The sequence below is a fragment of the Cyprinus carpio genome, chromosome B22 (genome assembly GCF_018340385.1).
Source record: "Cyprinus carpio isolate SPL01 chromosome B22, ASM1834038v1, whole genome shotgun sequence".
NCBI lineage: Eukaryota > Metazoa > Chordata > Actinopteri > Cypriniformes > Cyprinidae > Cyprinus > Cyprinus carpio.
The window spans coordinates 2,858,801-2,878,555 of record NC_056618.1 but is presented as its reverse complement, the minus strand read 5'-3'; the positions used below and the strand labels follow the sequence as shown (position 1 = coordinate 2,878,555).

General features: G+C 38.8%; 1 protein-coding gene across 26 annotated transcripts in view; it reads right to left on the bottom strand.

Annotated features, from left to right (window-relative positions):
- Positions 1-3,391, bottom strand: part of LOC109105478 (elastin-like) — a 118,659-nt gene extending 115,268 nt beyond the window's left edge. For 14 of the 26 annotated variants that reach the window (XM_042749758.1, XM_042749761.1, XM_042749760.1 and 11 more), the window contains exon 1: positions 3,072-3,390. In XM_042749758.1, the coding sequence (XP_042605692.1) occupies positions 3,072-3,147 (76 nt within the window). In that variant the 5' untranslated portion in view covers positions 3,148-3,390. Of the gene's footprint in view, positions 1-3,071 lie in introns of all 26 variants that reach the window. The other 12 variants (XM_042749768.1, XM_042749767.1, XM_042749764.1 and 9 more) reach the window with 1 other exon arrangement.
- Positions 3,392-19,755: the final 16,364 nt, after the last annotated feature.

The window sequence follows — 19,755 nt, the reverse complement described above, 5'->3', positions numbered from 1 at the left end:
GAATTTGTGGAATGGGGGGGGGGTGCAATTTATTATAATCCCATCTGATGACGGAGGTGTGCCATCTGATCTGGGGGTAATTTCATACACCTTCAAGCAGAGCCAGCTGAGTGTCAATGAGGAGGAGACCTGATGGATTGAACTCCTCTGATGTTCTGAGCCAGAGACTTACGACTTTTAAAATGCACTCCCCTTATTTTAACCTTTGCTGTATGAAAAGAGGGCTTCTTAATTCTTACAAGTCTAGAAGGAGGCAAGATCTCCCTTTCCTTTCCTTTCCTTTCATCTGGCCCTGGCCCTCCTCTCATAGCCCACATGTCATTTATAGCGGTTGCCTAATTATTTTGGCTGCAGGAGTGAGACATGTGGCCCGTCTGCCATGCAGTACTGTATGACAGATGTCTGAGTGATAAATTACCACAGGAGGGTATACGAGAGCGAGGGGGAAAACTGTTACATGATAATTGGTACTTCCACCAAAGGCTTTCCATTGTGTATGATGTGACTGCCAACTGCTTAGGTATGCTTACACAATCGATCAACAGTTTAGATACACTAGACGTAATGCCAGTTCCAATAAAACAAACAGACTCTGGGATCCCACAAGATCATTACTCCACAACAGCAGTGATTGCATATTTTTTTTAACACTATATGGTTTAACATGAAGTCTCACAGTGGGTGCTCTTGTGCCCTTGAATAAAGCTTTTATGGAGTCAAAGTAATGAATGATGTGAACCTTTTGCCTCCAAAACGACATTCCTTAAGCTCCGACAGAGGCTGTTCCATGTGTCAAAACTGTCACCATTTAGCATGAATGGAAGAAGAGAGACATTTAGGCTTGACTTAAACCAGTACAGTAACAGCAATGTGTCTGGTGACATAGTAAATTCCCAAGGCCCTCAAATTCCCACCTGCCCCATAACTCACTCACACCAGAAGAGAAAACATTCCACCTGCAAGAGCCATCCAAACAGACTCACGGGCTCTGAACTTTGAATTTCAGATGTAATTTTGTTAACTGTCCAGTATAGAGCTCATTGGATAACAATGCATTCAGAAGGCAATGTGTGAATTGTGGACAGCACTGAAAAAAATAATGGGAGGTAATGAGAGCTGACTTCAGGCTCATTTGTGTCAGTTCATCTGACTAAATGTTTGAATACGCTTTATCCTACAAAAAGCAATACCTTTTGCTTAGCATTGGCCCTTAAGTCGGATTGATAAATGCATGGTGAAATGTAATTGAAAAACATTTTCCCCATTCACAACTTTTAACAATTTTCACTCTTGCTGCACAAATATCACAGGTGCCCTACCGAGTCGAACAGACCAATAAAAATTTGTCATGGAGCATGAGATGTATGGAGGAAATAGCTGAGCTGTTTTATGGCCTTAAATACAATTAGTAAAATGAAAATAGCAGACTGCTGAAATTAAGATGGCCCTGATGGCTTTTATGGAAAACATATTACCATTGCAAATCCTCACAGGCAACAAGAGCAGTATTTCTCCATAATAAATTCATTCAGCATCAGTGAGACGAGCTGAGAGAGCTCTCTTTTAGGAACAGCCTGGAAACACATACATCAGCAAGTGCCGAAGAAAGTATTTTTGTGAAAATAAATAAATAAATCATTGTGAAATACTATGGCTTTGTTTGGAAACTGGGAACAGACCCCCACATCCTTTCCAATCACGACTAAACATTGCACAAGAACATCAAAACAACTGCAATTTAATGATGGGGCCAAAAAAACAAAAACAAAAAAAATGAGTTGGAGATTTTTTGACTTCACTGTCTTATACTGCATCGCTCCATACCACAGTTTGTACTTGCAAATCCAGGCCCTGGGCAGAGCGCAACATCACACAGCATAGGCTGCTGGTGACTGTGTCCAAAGACACCGGCCTAATGGGCACTTGCATGGCTCACTGGACAGCTATGTCCACCGGGAAGGTTTTTTATTTGTCAAGGCTACACAAGCTGACAGAAAGAGTCCAGCTGTAGTCTTCAGAAATGCAGTTTGCATGAGCTGTGTTTTCGATTAACAAACTCATCACCCTCCCCATCAGCTAAGCAAAGTGCTCTACGATCGAGGGGAATAGCGTTTAAGAGAAACAACTCTCACCACATTCATTTTCCCAGTTGAGCACTCTGGCACAAGAAGGAGGAGAACTTCAGCTAACATCTGTAGCTGAGTTAACGTTTATGACATTTCGTTGTAAAATCTCTGCAGCCTGCATTTGGTGGTTTGTACTACAGTATTTGCAAGCTTGAATTCTTTGAATTTGATTGAAAAAGACAGGACGTTGCAGTTTAGCTTGGTGGTGTAAACCACCTAAATAAGCATTTACAATCAGTTATATGCATCTCTTAAGTGAATTTGTATTACCACAAAGGTTTATTATGGGAATCCTGTGACTTTCAAGCCTTTTATGCTATCCAAAGCACTGGTTATATCATGTCTTTATTTATTCACAGAAATGTTTTCTCAGAAATAAAACATCCTTCTTTTGTTTAAAAAAATTACCTGGATGTTATTAGGCAAAAGCAAAAAATACTCAAATGGATCATGTGAATGTTACCACTCCAAATGTTTCCCATTAATGTGGACCGGATTCCTCAGCAAACAGGCATGGAGGTAATGCTCAAGATATGAGGGATGTCTCTGAATTGCATTTTTTTTTTTTTTTGTTATGCATCATAGAGGTATGATATCATATGTAATAGGTATGCATATCATATGTATAAGATTGCTTTGTAATCTTCCATGTTATGCCAGCATGCCAGGCAAAATTAAATGTAATGAAACTCATTACACTGAATGTATGTCTGCTCGCATATTATTACTATCCTTTAACCTCCAGTGAAAATGCACAACTAAAATCAGTAGTAAACATGACCACCTGCAGCACCCATCGGTTGCACAAGTCCTCTAACTTTATTCTCTGCACAATGCACACTTCTGGTTGCTACAAAATATGCAGAAAGAAAGCCTACAGGGTCCCTTCTACACCAGTAATGTTTCTCAGGATCTCCTATACAAGCCATCAAAGTGCACACCTACCTCCTTGCAGTGAAGGACTCAGCTGTATGGTGAGGATGAATCCGAGAAGGAACAACACAACCCTCCTGTTAGCCATCTCGCCCCGAAATGCACTGGCCCTCCCCAAATGAGCTGGTTTTATTCTCCAAGAGCTAATTACCACTTCAAAAATGTCTCAAAAAAAAAAAAAGTGAAGAGGGGAGGAAAAAAGAAAATGATACTGGACACAACATAATTAGGAAAGGGCAAAGCATTTGGTTTGATGGATCATTGCACTTTTTTCTCTTCTATGTCTGGTGTTGCTGTTTTTATTCTGGTCACTCCTGCCAAAAAAGCAGAGTGCTGCCAGAGAAAGAAAGAGAGTGAGAGAGAAAGAGAGAGAGAGAGAGAGAAAGAGAGAGAAATAGACAGAGACATGCAGGGAGGAAAGACAGGAGAGAGGGGAGGGAAGAGAAGGACAAGAGAAAACAGAAGAGACAGGGAGAGCGAGAGACCCAGTTTCCCACTCTCTCGTCCAAGAGGAATGTCTTGCCAGACATTTGCATAGACTTTAAGAGGACTTTACTTTTTTATGTGAGCAGAGGAATAAAACAAAATCAGTACTCAGATAATGATGTTCACTACATCGCTGGGTTTCTTCCTTACAACCACTCACACACAACGCATCGTTCCTCAAGTAGTTACAACAGTTCTCATTCCTTTAAAATGACGAGTCTTTTTTTCCAACGGTCGCTCAGTCAAGGGAAACTTGACCAATGTTTGTTTAAGAGACTTGAGGGAAATAAAGCCCATTGTTCTGAGAAAGTCATGTCGAATGCTTTGTAATGCATCTGTTACACCTGCCAGAAGTAACTGTACTGACACTCATTACACATGAAAGTGTGACTGCTTGCATATTACCTCTAATAAAAGACCTTTGCGTAGCATTTCAAAAATGCATGTAAACTTGTTGCAATCAGAAAACAAAATAATAGAAATGACAAGCTAGTTATAAGTGGTCAGGTAAAAAAGAGAGAAAGAAGAGCAACTCTTGCTCAAAAGAGGAAAATCTGGGCATGCTAAAAGAAAGCGATCATTCTCATAAACACGAGCATTGTGTGCTTGTAACGAGTGAACGAGAATCAACAGAAAGAAAGACAACTGATGGGACAGAGGGATGCTCTGGGATGGCCAAACTCGGTACAGCTCAGCTACTGCACTCTTCCCAAACCTAATTCTGAGCTCACTGCCAACCCTACATTCAGAGCGAGGACTCAGCCATGACCAGAGGCTTGACTGTATGTGCATCTCATGTACTTATTACCTACAATCTAAAGACATGTCTCAAGCAGAAACATACATAGAGGACTCCAACCAGTTTGAGACAGCCTGAATCAAAAAGAAAATGAAAACCTCTCAAAGAAAGCTGTATTTTAGCAACACACCCTGCTTGCTTGTATATGCATACAGGACATTTAATATGCATTATTTATCCCTTTAACTAAGACCATGACTTATTTGACTGTAACAATTAAGGCTGTTGGTCAAATCCAAAAAGAGGATGTGTCCAAAACACAAAATCTACATGGACTAGGTATTATGCCTCAGTACCATCATCAAAAAAAAAAAAAAAAAAAAAAAAAAAAAAAACTCATAGCCAAGTCCAAGTTTTGTTTGTTGTTTTAATATTTTTAGTTGGAAGAGCCCTTCAAAGCATGGTGAAGATGATTTCCTCAAGGAAACTTTGTCTCCACACATTTGAATGGCTCCAGTGTAATCTTTCCCAGAAATGATGTAAGATGGAAAGAAGGGGGTTACATTGAAATCCTCACAGCTAATGAAACGGACAGATAAAGACACACAAACAGACAAATAGACAGAGAGTGGTCCTAAATGTTTAATCAACAAGCCTAATGAATTAAAAAAAAAAATCATTATTTTGCCAAATTAAACATTCACATTAACATTAACGTAACACCAGTTCAGGACATTGCTGCAGTATTTACCCCCTGATGTGTGGTGTTCACTAGATAGATTATTAAAAGCCTTTTTAACAAAATGTATACAGTATATCATTATCTTACACTCAAAACAGTATAAACCCTTTTTCTGAACCTTTCTCCATATCCTGCACAACCGCATTAGTTATGTGTTTAGTTTATGGATAATAACTTTTGCCCAACAAGGCTGTGTTAAGGCACTGATTGCATTTTTTGAAATTCAAATGCCTTTTAATCCTTATTGTCGGCTTTTCTGTTTTAGCTCATGTCTAGTGCTTGTCCTTTCAGCATTCTGGAGATGCCAAAAGACTTGCTTGTTTATGAATTCAAGGAGCATGTGAATATTATCCAGACCTGCATTTGTCAAATAGTTAAGTTGTTAAAACATTTAACACTTCATTCTAAAAGTCTGAACACATCTCAGAATGTTTGTGATTATATCTTAGAAATAATAAGGCAAGTTTAGTTTACTCTTGGTATTACACACAGGATCACATATTTTTGTAGCAGAAAATGAGCTTGTTTTAAATATTATTCCCTGTGTTTCATAAAGAAGAGGATAATTGAATTGCCTGTAATCACAGCTAGATATGCACTGTAGTGGTACTGCAGAAAGATCTGGAAACTCTTCTAGTTGTGCCATTACAGGTAAGGAAAAGGTCAAGATAGATTATAGACAGTGGAAGTATGACAGTGACGGTATAGCTTCCAGTTATTCATGAAGTTGTACGCCTAGTCCACTTGGGGATTATGTTAAACTAGGTATCTGCGGGCATTCAGACAGGAAGTGGCCATATAATTGAAATGCTAGATATAGTTTACTTTGGAGATGGATGCATCTGAAATTTGATTTTATACTACATTCAAATGTATCAGATATAGAAGCAAAGCATAATTTATGTGCTCAAAATAGTTTGCTTGCTTTCATGTGTCTCTGAACTAAAATATCTTTCAAAGATTTTTTGCCATGAATCCAAAGGCTAGCTCTTCCTAGAGTAGTCAAGTCTAGCATGACTTGGTTTTCCAGTGGACTGATAATAACCAGTGCATTTTGACTTCAAGAAATTGCCTTAATCAGCAAATCAGATTGAGAAAGATCAGTGAGCATGGCCACCTAATACAGTGGATCTTAAACACGGCCCTGGAGCCCCCGACACTGCACATTTTGCATGTCAACTTTTGCTAGATACTGATGAGCTGATGCGTTAAATCAAATGTGTTTGATTAAGGAGACATGCAAAATGTGCAGTGTTAGACCACTGACTTAACACTAGAACTACCAGGGGTCATTGTATACCTAAAACCTCTAGCGGGAAAATTTACCCATGCACATGTCTACTGTTTTGATGTTAAAAAAATGTTTTATGTGAGTGTATTATGCCACTGTCTTTCCAGTAATGTCTAGAAAGATGAAATTACCATTTTTAATCATCAACTATGTTTTGGTGGTATTGTTTTATGTCCAAGGCTATTTTAAGCAGGTTACACTAATCACTTTTCTGAACGGTGAATATAGGCTAAACCAGCCTGCAATGACAATGAGAATTAGAAATATATAAATATTTGGGTGGTATAATATTATAATAAAATGTCATTAATCACATATTAAGATGACCCATGTTATTTAAATTACTAAAATATCCTAAATAGACAATTGTGAGACAGCAATTTTATATTTTTCAGGAAATGGGCAGACTAGAATAAATAGCAACACAGTTGCAAACGATAAACAATAGAAACTGCAAAACAAAATGTAATTAATCTAAAGTTTATTTTAGCCTTAAACAATCATAAATGTTCAAACTTTGGATTAATTATTATTTTTTGTTAATTTATTGTTCGCTACTGTGTTGCTATTTATTCTAGCTGCCGGTTTCCTGAAGAAAAACATCTCTCTCTCTCTCTCTCTCTCTCTCTCTCTCTCTCTCTCTCTCTAATCTATGATTTAATGAATAAAATAATTGTTTTGGATTTTTTTATGATTACCCCAAGTTTATTGGTGTTGTTCTTATTCAAACTATAAATGATAGAACTAAACAAATGATTAATTAATTAGGTGAAACTATGCTCTTGATTTTGTCATTGCATCTTACATCCTATGCAGTGCTGTGAATTATTATTGCTCATATATTGTCTCTTGAACACAAAACAACAGCACAAAAACATAGTTGATAACTGAAATAATAATTTCATGACTCTAGACATTACTTTGGGAAGACAGTGGCATAATAGAGTGACATAATACATTTTTAGCCATATCAAAACAGTAGTCATGGGAATGGTGCAATTTTACCTGCTGGTGGTTTTAGGTATACAACAACCCCTGGCAGTTAAAGTGTTTTATCCAAACAATTTTTATCAACGGGGGATTGTAAATAACACAATTTTAGTGGGTCAATGACTGAGAGACTTGAATATTTTATGGAAATCTGTTACATAAATTTGAAAAACAGCCATGGTTAAAATTTACCCTCTGGTGGTTGTTGTGTTTAGGGGATGTTTACACAACACCATTTTTAACTAAAAATGTAAAGCTTTTTATGCGTTTAGCCATACAGTTACAGGACAATGGCATTTCGGGGAACTGAAAATGCAAGCTTTTGAAAACCGGTTTCAAAGTGCATGTTTTTGAAAATGATATTGTTATAGTCTCTGTGTAAACTACAAAACCACAAATTGGTGAAAACAGTGCTATCATGTGTATGTGTATTACATGCTCAGTCTGTAGGTATGTGCACAGGCACATAGTGTTTATTTGCAAAGTGGCATCGCCAACTACTAGCCTGACATGAATAATCCAGATTTTTAGTTGTTTTCACAGATCTGTGTTAACGTTGTCATTTGGACAACATTGTTGTTGTTACATCAGATCAAGAAAGGAAAGGTGGAGAACATTTTGCAGCTTCTAACTTTTATTTACAAAGAAGACTATCTAAAACACAAAACAAAGGCACAGGATATCATAACAGTTTTGCTATTAACACAACGATAAAACTGGACAAAAGAGTACAACTTAACTGAGGGCTTAATTACACAGGGATTAATCAAAGGAACAGAGAACAGGTATGAACTAATCAGGAGCTATGGCAACAAACTAGTGACATTAAAATGGGAACAAAGGAAACTAGGTCAAATTAAGAACCAAGGGATACCAAAACAAAACAGAACATACATGCAACAGTCGTCTGTATGCAAAACTAAATCAGAGTCTAGTAATGTTGCAACTAACAATAAACTGATCTTGAATAAGAAAGCTGGTCATGGAAAAAGAAAGATCCAACTGAATTTGTATGAATGGAAAATATGAGTCATTGTATGGAATATAATCACAGCATAAAATACACATTTATTAAATGTTATTTAAAATAAATATAATAAATAACTTTAAATTTTGATTTGAACACATGAACAGTGTTGTCCATTCTGATATAAACAGGGAGGCTATTCCAGAGTCTAGACCACAGCAAATGCCCAGTCTCCTTTCATTTTAATTTTCTTCTTGGAATTGATAGTAACCTCTGGTTTGTTGATCTTAGTGATCTCTCAGGGAGAAGTAGAATGCTCGTTCTGAAATATAAACTGGTGCTAAGCCATTTAACTATTTATAAACCAGTAGCAGGATTTTACATTTTATTTATGTATTTAGCAGTCAATATAATTATATTTAATTATATTAAATATATATAATTATATCAAAACTGCTGTAATGTGCTCCTGTTTTCTCACTGCAATCAGGCAGGTAGCAGCTGCATTCTGAACCATTTGTAGGCAGGAGAGAGAAGCTTGGCTGATTGCTGTGTATAGAGTTATAAGTGTGTGTGTAAGTCCATTAATTTTAAAATGTGGGGTGGTTAAGTGCTTGTGGAAGAAGTGTGTCTTGAGCTGCTTTTTTTAAAATATGGGATGGTCTCCGCTGTTTGGGTGGAGGCTGGTAACTCATTCCACCAGAGAGGAACAGAGAGGGTGAAGGTTATGGAGAGTTACTTTGTGCCTTGTTGTGGAGAAACAACAAGGCGTTGATCATTCAGTGACATCAGCTGCCAGTTGGGAGCATATGCATGTAGTAGTGAATTGAGGTGGGGGAGCAGTTCCAGTGGCAGTGCTGAAAGTCACCGTCAAAACCTTACATTTAATTCCTTACAAAAACACTTCCTGTTTGTTGCTGCTGTGTGTCTTGAGTTTAAGCTCTGTCACGTTAATTCTTCATCGTCTATTTTTTAATCTTAAAATCTATTTTATACACCATCATTTTCGTTTCTATAATGTGTGAATATATCCTCTATCTTATTCTACAACAAAAACAATCAGAGCGTCTTATTATCACATTTTATTTTGATTTCCCAAGTCCGCTATTAGCTTATAGCCCATTAGCATCGTCAGTGTGGTTGCAGCTAATCCCGCATGCATTGCTAATACTCTATTCACACACAATACCATTGCTTTACTCACTGTTACTTGCTTTAATGGCGGATGTATGTCTACCTTTGAGTGCAGGTGAATATCCCGCAGAGGGCAAGGATATATCAACCCAGTGATGTTTCTCTCAAAGCTGTGTTCCAGAAAAGCCTCAACGTTGACCTACAGGCAGAATTGGTATGTAAAGAAGAAAGTTTATCGTTTTCTGACTTTGTCACACTCACGATCAAGATCGATAATCTCATGAGACAAAACCCACGAAGAAAGCATATGAGAGAGGTTCAGCCTGTTACATCAAGTGTTACTCAAGCCATACCCACATCTACTGCCAAGTTCGATGAGGAGCCAATGCAAGTGGGTTTCGCCAAACTCTCCGAGGGTGAATTAGCAAGGCGACACCAACTTTGTCTTTGTTTCTACTGTGGTGAACCAGGTCATCGCTTTCAGGGATGCCCACACAAGGCTCAAAACTCCACAATGGTAAATCTGGAACATTTCTCTGTACCTAGTAACCAGTCTTTCAACCTGCCCCTTACCTTACATACTGAAGACATGTCCGTCTCATTAACAGCCATGATTGACTCTGGAGCCGCATTAAACCTCATCCATAAAAATATCATCAAGAAATATAACATACCCACTCAACCATGCAATCCACCTATCAAGATTAAAGCCATCAACGACACTTCAATTGGTAATGGAATAGTTCTACAGACCAAGTCATTAACCCTTCAAGTTGGTTTGTTTCACCAGGAATCCATCTCTCTATGTCATCAACTCTCCCAAGCACAAAGTCATCTTAGGATTTCCATGGCTGTCAGTTCACGACCCTGTCATTTCCTGGCATCAGGGTGAGTTGACCAAGTGGTCTACTTTCTGTGAGAGTCACTGTTTTTCCCCAGTTCCCCAACCATGTTATATGACTAGCATAGAAAGTCCCACAAGTACCAAGGCAGTTAATATTCCTCCATATTATGATGACTTGGCAGAAGTCTTCAGTAAAACCAAGACTACACAATTACCACCTCACCGCCCCTGGGACTGTTCTATTGAGTTACTCTCCAATGCTATGCCTGCCAAAAGTAGAATTTACCCATTATCCAGAACTGAGACCTAAGCCATGGAGGAGTATATTGAGGAAGCCTTGAGTTCAGGAGTAATTCGGCCCTCTATGTCACCAGCTGCAGCAGGATTCTTCTTTGTGGAGAAAAAGGATGGAGGACTGAGGCCATATATTGACTATAGAGGACTTAATAACGTCACCGTAAAATTCAGATACCCTCTGCCACTGGTTCCTTCAGCCCTCGAACAACTCCATGAGGCCACTATATACACCAAACTCGACCTACGGAGTGCATATAACCTGATCCGAATTAAAGAGGGTGACTAATGGAAAACTGCCTTCCTCACCACTATGGGACACTACAAATATCAGGTCATGCCGTATGGACTTGCCAATGCTCCAGCAGTCTTCCAATCATTCATCAATGAGATTTTCCGAGACTTCCTAAACCAGTACGTCATAGCCTACATTGATGACATCTTGATCTACTCAAAGTCTGAAGAGGAACATATTAACCATGTCAGGACCATTCTCACTCGACTACTAAATAATCAATTGTATGTTAAGGCAGAGAAGTGCGAGTTTCACGTCAGACAGACTTCATTTCTTGGTTATAATATTAGTCATCAAGGTGTCAAGATGGACGAAACCAAGGTCAAGGCAGTAACAGAATGGCCACAGCCGTCTACTATCAAAGATCTTCAAAGATTTCTGGGGTTTGCTAATTTCTACAGGTGATTTATCAGAAATTACAGTATGATTGCTTCACCCTTGTCATCTCATTTAAAAGGCAAACCTTCGAAACTTAAGTGGAATGAGGAGGCCACCGAAGCATTCAATACTCTGAAGGCCAGGTTTACCACCGCCCCCATCCTCAAACATCCGGACCCCGATCTTCCGTTCATAGTGGAGGTGGATGCTTCTGACTCTGGAATCGGGGCCATGCTTTCACAACACCATGGCCAACCTGGTAAATTGTATCCCTGTGCATTCTTCTCTAGAAAATTAACAGCAGCAGAGAGAAACTATGATATCAGAAACAAAGAACTACTGTCCATGAAAGCAGCCATAGAACAATGGAGACACTGACTTGAGGGAGCAGTCCATCCCTTCCAGGTGATTACTTACCACAAGAACCTGGAATATATCAAAGGTGCCAAAAGACTCAACCCACACCAAGCTCGCTGGTCTCTCTTTTTACCCGATTCCAGTTCACAGTGACCTATCATCCTGGCAGTAAAAACAGCAAAGCAGTCGCCCTTTCTAGACAGTATGACCTTTCCTTCGACAGCCATAACCCTGAAAGCATACTCCCCTCGTCTGTAATCACTGCCCCAATTACCTGGGATATCATGAAGGAGATACAGCGAGGACACCTCAAAGAACCAGCCCCTGCTAACTGCCCACCTAATAAACACTACGTTCCACAAAATTTACGGCACCGGGTAATGCAATGGGTCCACACATCTGTCAGCTCTGGCCACCCTGGAATATCCTGCACATTGCATCTGCTACGCAACTCATTCTGGTGGTCCTCAATGACTAAAGGTGTCACTGCCTATGTCAAAGCCTGTCAAGTCTGTGCCCAATCCAAGACCCCCAAGGAATTGCCCTCAGGACTCCTCCAACCACTGCCCATTCCACAACGTCCCTGGTCCCATCTCTCCATTGACTTTGTCACAGACTGACCCCTGTCCAACGGATTCACTTCCATATTAGTCATCATAGACCAGTTTTCGAAATCATGTAGTTTGGTCCCCTTAAAAGGACTCCCCACAGCCATGGAAACAGCACAGGCTATATTTCATCATATGTTCCGGAATTATGGCATCCCAGAAGATATCGTCAGTGACAGAGGTACTCAGTTCACATCACAAGTTTGGAGGGCATTTTGCAAGCACCTTGATATTAACGTCAGTCTAATGTCTGGTTACCACCCACAAGCAAACGGACAGGGGGAATGCCAAAAACAAGAACTGGGCCGATATCTCTGATCCTACTACAGCCAAGAACAGCATCGATGGTCAGAATTCCTCCCATGGGCAGAATATGCGCAAAACTCACTGACGAGTGAACCCTCATCGGTCCCTGCAGTGGACGACTGGATTTGACGTAGTGAGAGGGTGTGGGATAGTGCACATGTATGCCTGCAACAAGCGGTACGAAGACAGGAACTCCAGGCCAACAAGCAACGTCGGCCACACCCTCCCTACCAACCAGGACAGTGGGTCTGGCTCTCCACAAGGGATCTCAAGTTACGGCTACCAAGCAGGAAGCTCAGCCCAAGGTATGTTGGTCCTTTCAAAATTCTAAGAAGAATAAATGAGGTCACATACCAACTAAAGCTTCCTGCTAACTATCGTATCTTCATCCTTTCATGTATCGCTTCTCAAACCAGTCCATCCGGATGCTGACCCCAACCGTGAGACTCAGGAACCGCCACCGACGCTGGACGTTGATGGAGAGCCAGCCTACAAGGTCAGTGAGCTATTGGACTCCAGAAGGAGAGGGGGTCAGCTCCAATACTTGGTGCACTAGGAGGGCTATGGACCTGAGGAGAGGTCATGGGTAGCTGCCAGCAACATTCTGGATCCTTCCCTCACGGAGAACTTTCACCGAGCCAGACCCGATCGACCAGAGCCACGACCACGGGGACGTCTGCGCCGAGTGCCAGGAGGCACTCATAGGGAGGGGGATTCTGTAACGCCACAGAGGGAGCCCTCACCTGAGTACTGACTATTCACCGCTCCCTCTGCTTCTACAGTCACTTCCTGTTTGACACTATTTCCCACTTTGCAAAGTATTGCCAGTTTACCTGCCTTACCAAGCATTTTCCCATTGATTATTCTGACTGCCTGTTTGTGTATGATTCTGCCTGTTCTTGCTTCTTAAATTGCCACATTGGATTTACTGCCCGATTGGACTGATGTTTGTGTTTGACCTTTTCGCCTGCCTACTCGTCTCTGCCTTTTGGATTCCCCTTGTGCATGACCCTGTTTATAAGATCTTTCCCTAATAAACTTCTGCAAATGGATTCTAATACTGCCTCAGCCTCCTCGTTACATGTACGTAGTTCTGATTCAAGCTCTGCCTACTTCCGGTTTTATCCAAATACAGATACGAATAATTTTGTGATTGATACAGATACAAATACTGGCTTCGCTGCACACCCCTAGTTCATGTAAACACTACATTCAGATTCATCAATCAGAATGAATTCAGTCCAACTGAACCCAAAATTGTGCATGTAAACGTAGCCATTGGTTGCCAGGAGTGTGTTGCAGTAGTCCAGTCTTGAAATTACAAAAGCTTGGATGAGGACCAGGGGTGTATTCCAGAAAGTGGATTTTGTTGGAAACTCAGAGTTTGTTAACCCCTGAAAAGGGAAACGCAGGGTTTTCGGTTCCAATAAAAGACAAAACTAAACCTCTTGGTAAGTTACCATAGTAAGTTACTCTGTGAACCTAACCTGGTTGGGAGCAGGTTTTCTTCGGTAAACCCAGAGTTTTTTTCGGTCTCCTTCCCCTTTTTAAAGCACAGGTGGTGTTTAAGGACCTAATTCATTCATTAACGCTACAAAAATTGCTTTATTGCTGAGATTTTTGCCTTATTTCATATGCAAATATCTCAAATGATGCATGATGCATTTTCTATATAAGAAAGAGTCTTGTTTGCTGGGGTAAATGTCAAATTAATTGCCAGCGGGGTAAGAAAAATAATCGTAATGAAAATGTAAATGATTATTTTTCTCACCGGACCACTTTCATTTTCATCATACAGACACGGTAAATATGACAAAAATGGCATGTCTTTTTATAAGGGATCCTGTAGATGAGGAGGCTGCATTAATTAACAGTGAGTTACATTTACATCAGGAGAGGATTTAATTTGATTTAATTTATTTATTTTGACATATCCACATGCATATTTATTTTTAAATGGTGTTCACTTAAAAACATCTGATTGCGACTTCTAAGTAACCTCATAATTCAAATTTCCTTTAGGGTTTCCAGTGTGGTTGGATGCATTGATTACACACATATTCTCACCATCGCACCTTCTGAAAATTAAGCTGATTACTGTATGGAATGGAAAGATGCCAGAAGGAAGGGTAATACCATAACCACCACCACAGCTGTTAAATAAACACAATTTATTCACAGTTTATTTGGGCATTTTTATGTTCTACAAATACAAAAATATATATTTTTTCCCTGTTAGATTTTAATATTGGTATTGTGGCATCTCCTCTTCATCCGTCAGTGATGGTGCAGGTTCTCCTCCCATTTTACGAGTCTCTGCCTTCTTGCTGTTGGCTTCTAAATAGAAGTCAAATGTTTTACATTACCCTAATTAAGAAATGTAGGATGTTGGATTAGAGAACATTTATTTATGTGAAGAAAGCATTAGACTATGTGGAAAAATCTGCTGCACATTGAAATAGATATACACTGAATGATATTTATTGAATGTCAAATATTTGTAAAGTCATGTAAGATTAGCCAACACCCATTTCAGGCTTGAAGCTTTACCTGTTTGAATTATGTTTCTGCTACCACATTTTTTTTCTTTTCTTTTTCTTTCTTTTTTTTGCCCATGGGATACCATGAAAATGAATATTAGTTAAATTAATTACCTTTCTGACAGTTTTCAGCTGATAACATTGATTTAGAATTAAAGTTAATGTATTCCGTAGTATGCGGAAGTCTTTTTTGGTGGGAGCTGTTGCCATGGTGACTCGTAATTTCAGAGCTCCATTGATCGTGGCTTTTCAAAGTCATTGTGCATGCACTAAACTTAGAGTCAACCTACTCAGAGTGGATTGAACTAACTCTGTTTAGCTGTTCTGAAACCAAAAACTTTCCCATCTCAGGGTAAGGTTAACTTACCGTCAGCTAAACCCTGAACTTTTGGTTGATTAACCCCAAACCTTGCTTACTCAAGGTATGTGGTTCCAAAAACATGCTGTTTCTTTCTTCTTCTTTTGTTCAATGGTCATTTACATGCTTAGTGCATATCGCCACCTAATTGATGGTTGTGTGTTTTTTTTTTTTCTGTTTAATCTTTAATCCTTGAGGATATGAATTATATTGTTTGTTTGATGCTAATTATATATTAAGTCATATCAGATATGTATTTTGATTTAGAATTGAGACATTATAGAAAATGCTGATCCATGTGTGAAATGATAATATAAAATGTAATAAATAAATATATATAATGTAATAAATTAAAAATTACCTTGTCATAGTGTTTTAAAATGTATACAGATAACTGTTATGTATAATATATTATATAATAGGCTATATTACATATTTTAATATTATATAATGTTGTGCGTTATCTGCCACACCCACTGAAGGCTCGTCAGTAGATCACACATGCACTGCTAGGGCTGAAGTGAACTAACCCTAGAACATAACCTGCTCCAGAGCAGGTTATCTTCAGAGAGCAAGTTACTATGGTTACTTACATACCCTGAAAGTAACCTCTGATTTTAAAACCTAAAGCTGAGGTTATCCGCTCTCTTTTCCTCAAACATACCCGGGTATGTCACATAACCTGCTTTTTGGAATACCCCCCTGCTTGGGAGCATGGTAGCAGGGTAGAAGGGTAGCCGTGTAGCGTAAGTTACCATGGTTATGAAACCTGCTCAAAACCAACCCACATTCTTGAGCCTGAAAACTCGAGTTTGCTCAAGCTAAACACAAACTTACCTGGGAAAAACTGAAATCGGCTTTGTGCTATAGGTCACTGGTTGGTGTTAGTGTTGTGAACCCAAGATGCAGTTTGATGTTGTGGTTAACTGATAGGTTTGCAGGGATTGCAAGGAGCTCTGTCTTTGCAAAGTTGAGCTATAGAAGGCAGTTCTTTATCCAAGAAGACATGTCTGAATAGAAGAGAAGCAAGAACTGAACCTCTGTGTTAGGACTGAAGCCAACGAAGTACTGTACCTGTCATGCCTAGGTCAGAAAAGGTGGACAGGAGGATCTGGTGGTTAACAGTGTCAACACACAGCAGTGAGAAGTGAACACACCGTAAACACACTCGGAGCAGTGGGAAATGTCTCTCAGACAGGCTGCACACTTGGTTGAACACAACTCGCTCAAGTGTCTTTGCAATGAATGGAAGAAGGGCTACCGGTCTGTAGTTTTCTACAAGTGCTGGATTTAGAGATGGTTTCTTAAGCAGTGGGCTTACCCGAGCCTGCTTAAATGCTGTGGGAAATGTACCAGAGTGAAGCGAGGTGTTGATAATGTAAGTGAAGGTATGACTGAAGAAGAAATGGCCTGAAGGAGGTGAGTGAAGATAGGTTCAAGTGGACAAGTAATAGGATGATTGGAAAGGATAAGTTTGGAAACGTCCGTCTCTGAGAGTGGAGAGAAGGAGGAGAGAAATGCCTGTGTGTCTTCAAACACGATGTATACAATGACCAGGAACACTGGAGTGGCATCTGTGACGGCTGAAGACTGTGGCTTGACATCCATTAAGGCTGGTGGGGCTTAGCTTATATATATATATGATATGTTAATGATGAAGCGCTAATATAAGTAATAAATAAGGTAATATATTATTTTAATATGGTTATTATTTTATTAGCGTATATAACAGTTATCTGTATAAATTATAAAACACTATGACAAGATAATGTTTAATTTATTATATTACATATATTTATTTATTACATTTTATATTATCATCTCACACATGGATTGGCATTTTCTATAATGTCTAAATTCTAAATCAAAATACATATCTGATATGACTTAATATATAACTAGCATCAAACAAACAATATAATTCAAATTCTCAAGGATTAAAGATCAAACGGATCAATTAGGTGGCAATATGCACTAAGCATGTAAACAAAAGAAGATGAAAGAAACAGCATGGCAAGCATTTTCTTCGTGTCCGTTTCCATAGTGACTTGTCAATTTAATTGCTCTGTTGAGAATGTATTGAGTCTTAACCAGGAACATACTCTGAGTAGAATGAACTTACTCCCGGACGCATTTTTGGAACCATATACCTCGAGTATGTAAGATTTGGGGTTAATCAACCGAAAGTTCAAGGTTTAGCTGACAGTAAGTTAACTGTGCTTTCTGGAATACACCCCAGGTGTAGAGCCAAACTTTGTATACAAAAAAGAGGGTATTGAGTTCTGTCCACCCTACAGCTCTCCTCAAGCATTTGTCTCAATCTTAAAATTCTGTATGCACATGAACCTCACATCTTTCTTCAGTCATTTACCCCACCCAAATTCTCACAAAACTCTCAATTTCATTTAAGAAATACACACACATGCTCGTCATGTGCAAGGATGACCTTACGACAACAATACTTATCAAAGCTTAGCCATGACATCAGAGTCATAATAATTATATCAGAATGTTATTGGAATGCACCGAGACTCAGCAGTCACTTTTCTCAGAGTTCTTCAAATGCACAAGGCACATCAAACCATAAAAACTTTAAACAGGAACTTGGCAACCTTCATTTGGTTTAAAAGCAGTGAAGAAAGGGGCTTAGCTTATCTCTGCATGTCTGCAGCTGATTAGGAGAAATGTATCTGAGTTTTGCTGGTGGAAAGGGTGTTCCTCGAGGGTGTAAATGGAGAGGTCATTCTTTAATTTCTCAAAATGACATAAAAGATCTTTATTTAAGGGATAATTAACCTGAAAAAAAAGGAAAATTCTGTTATGGTTTATTTAATCTCATGTCATTCCAGACCTGCATGCTATCGTTATACTCATAGAACACAAGGGGAATTTTTGTAGAATCTTTACTTCACTGAGTAGTTCATAGTTTTATGTGATGAACTAGCTAAAATATGACTAATTTCATCACCTTTAGTTAGTTGTTAAATTATGAACTGCTGTTAACTCATTTAGATCAATGAGTGGTTCTTTTAACCCAGCTCTTTTCAATGAACTTCATTGACTCTTTTGGTTTGCAAGCTGAAGATATATATTTTTTTACTTCAACAGACTTCACATTTCCTTCTAATAACCCAGATATTTCAAGTACAAAGCTGCACCGCTGTCAAGTTTTTTGATCAGAATAGCAGCTGAACATTTTATTTCTTGAGTGAAACGACTCTCCTATAGTTTATTGTGCAGATCAAAGTGCCTTTCTACAAGTGACCCACTCCATAGCTGGGCCATCACGGTTAAGATGAAGACCGGTAACAAAAAAGAGGGTGTTGAGTTCTGTCCACACTGTAAAACCTGACAAGTCACAGTAACTCAAACCATTTGAGTAAACAGATTGCCTTTACTTAAACCATATAAGTTTTAAAACTTTGCAATTATGTAATCAAGTGATTAATTAAGTGCTGATTGAGCTTTAGTGATGAACAGCTGCTGTTAACAAACAGAATCACCAGCACCACTTATTAATAACCAGACTGACTTTATTTCTGTCAGACGTCTACAGAAGATCTTATTGAGAATTAACTAAGATTTAGATGTTGATTTATTGTTTCATTTGAAGTAACCATGTTAGAGATCAGTGTTTGCTTTAGTTGAGCTCTTGACCCTTGACTTCTGTCTTAGATTATTATTTTTTTTGGACGTTGTAACCATGTGTTTTTGAAACATGTTTGTTATAACTCAAAAAACCCAGAGAAAATATGATCAGGTATTGGTTGTTATACAGCATATTGGTGATGATAAACATCAATTATGGAGCTGTTCAGAGTTTCAAACTCTTACTAAATAGGTGTTCTATAGTTAGTTCAGTGGATTACAATAAAAAGCCATTCAAAAAGTCAGTGGTTCTTTCATAATCAGTTAATATAAAGGACTTTCCAAACAGTTTGGTCTTCCATGGTGTCAATTAGTCACACACAGACATCAATAATCAGAATATGAACCTCAACAATGGTTATGAAAAGAAAAAAAAACATGCTGCAATGCATGCTGGGTACTATTGTAGTACAAAAACCCATCCATGGCTCCCAGCATGCTCTGCTGCATTGTTTTTTTTTTTTTTATTTATTTTTTTATGGTCACCATTGTTGAGGTTCATATGCTGATTATTGATGTCTGTGTGTGACTAAGTGACACTACAGAAAACCAAACTGTTTTGAAAAGTTCTTTATATTAACTGATTACCACAGAACCACTGGCTCTTAGAATCACTTTTACTGTAATCAATCCAACTAATTACACAACATCTATTTCATCAGAGATTAGACTCCAAACAGTTCAATAATCAATGATTATCATCACCAATATACAGTATA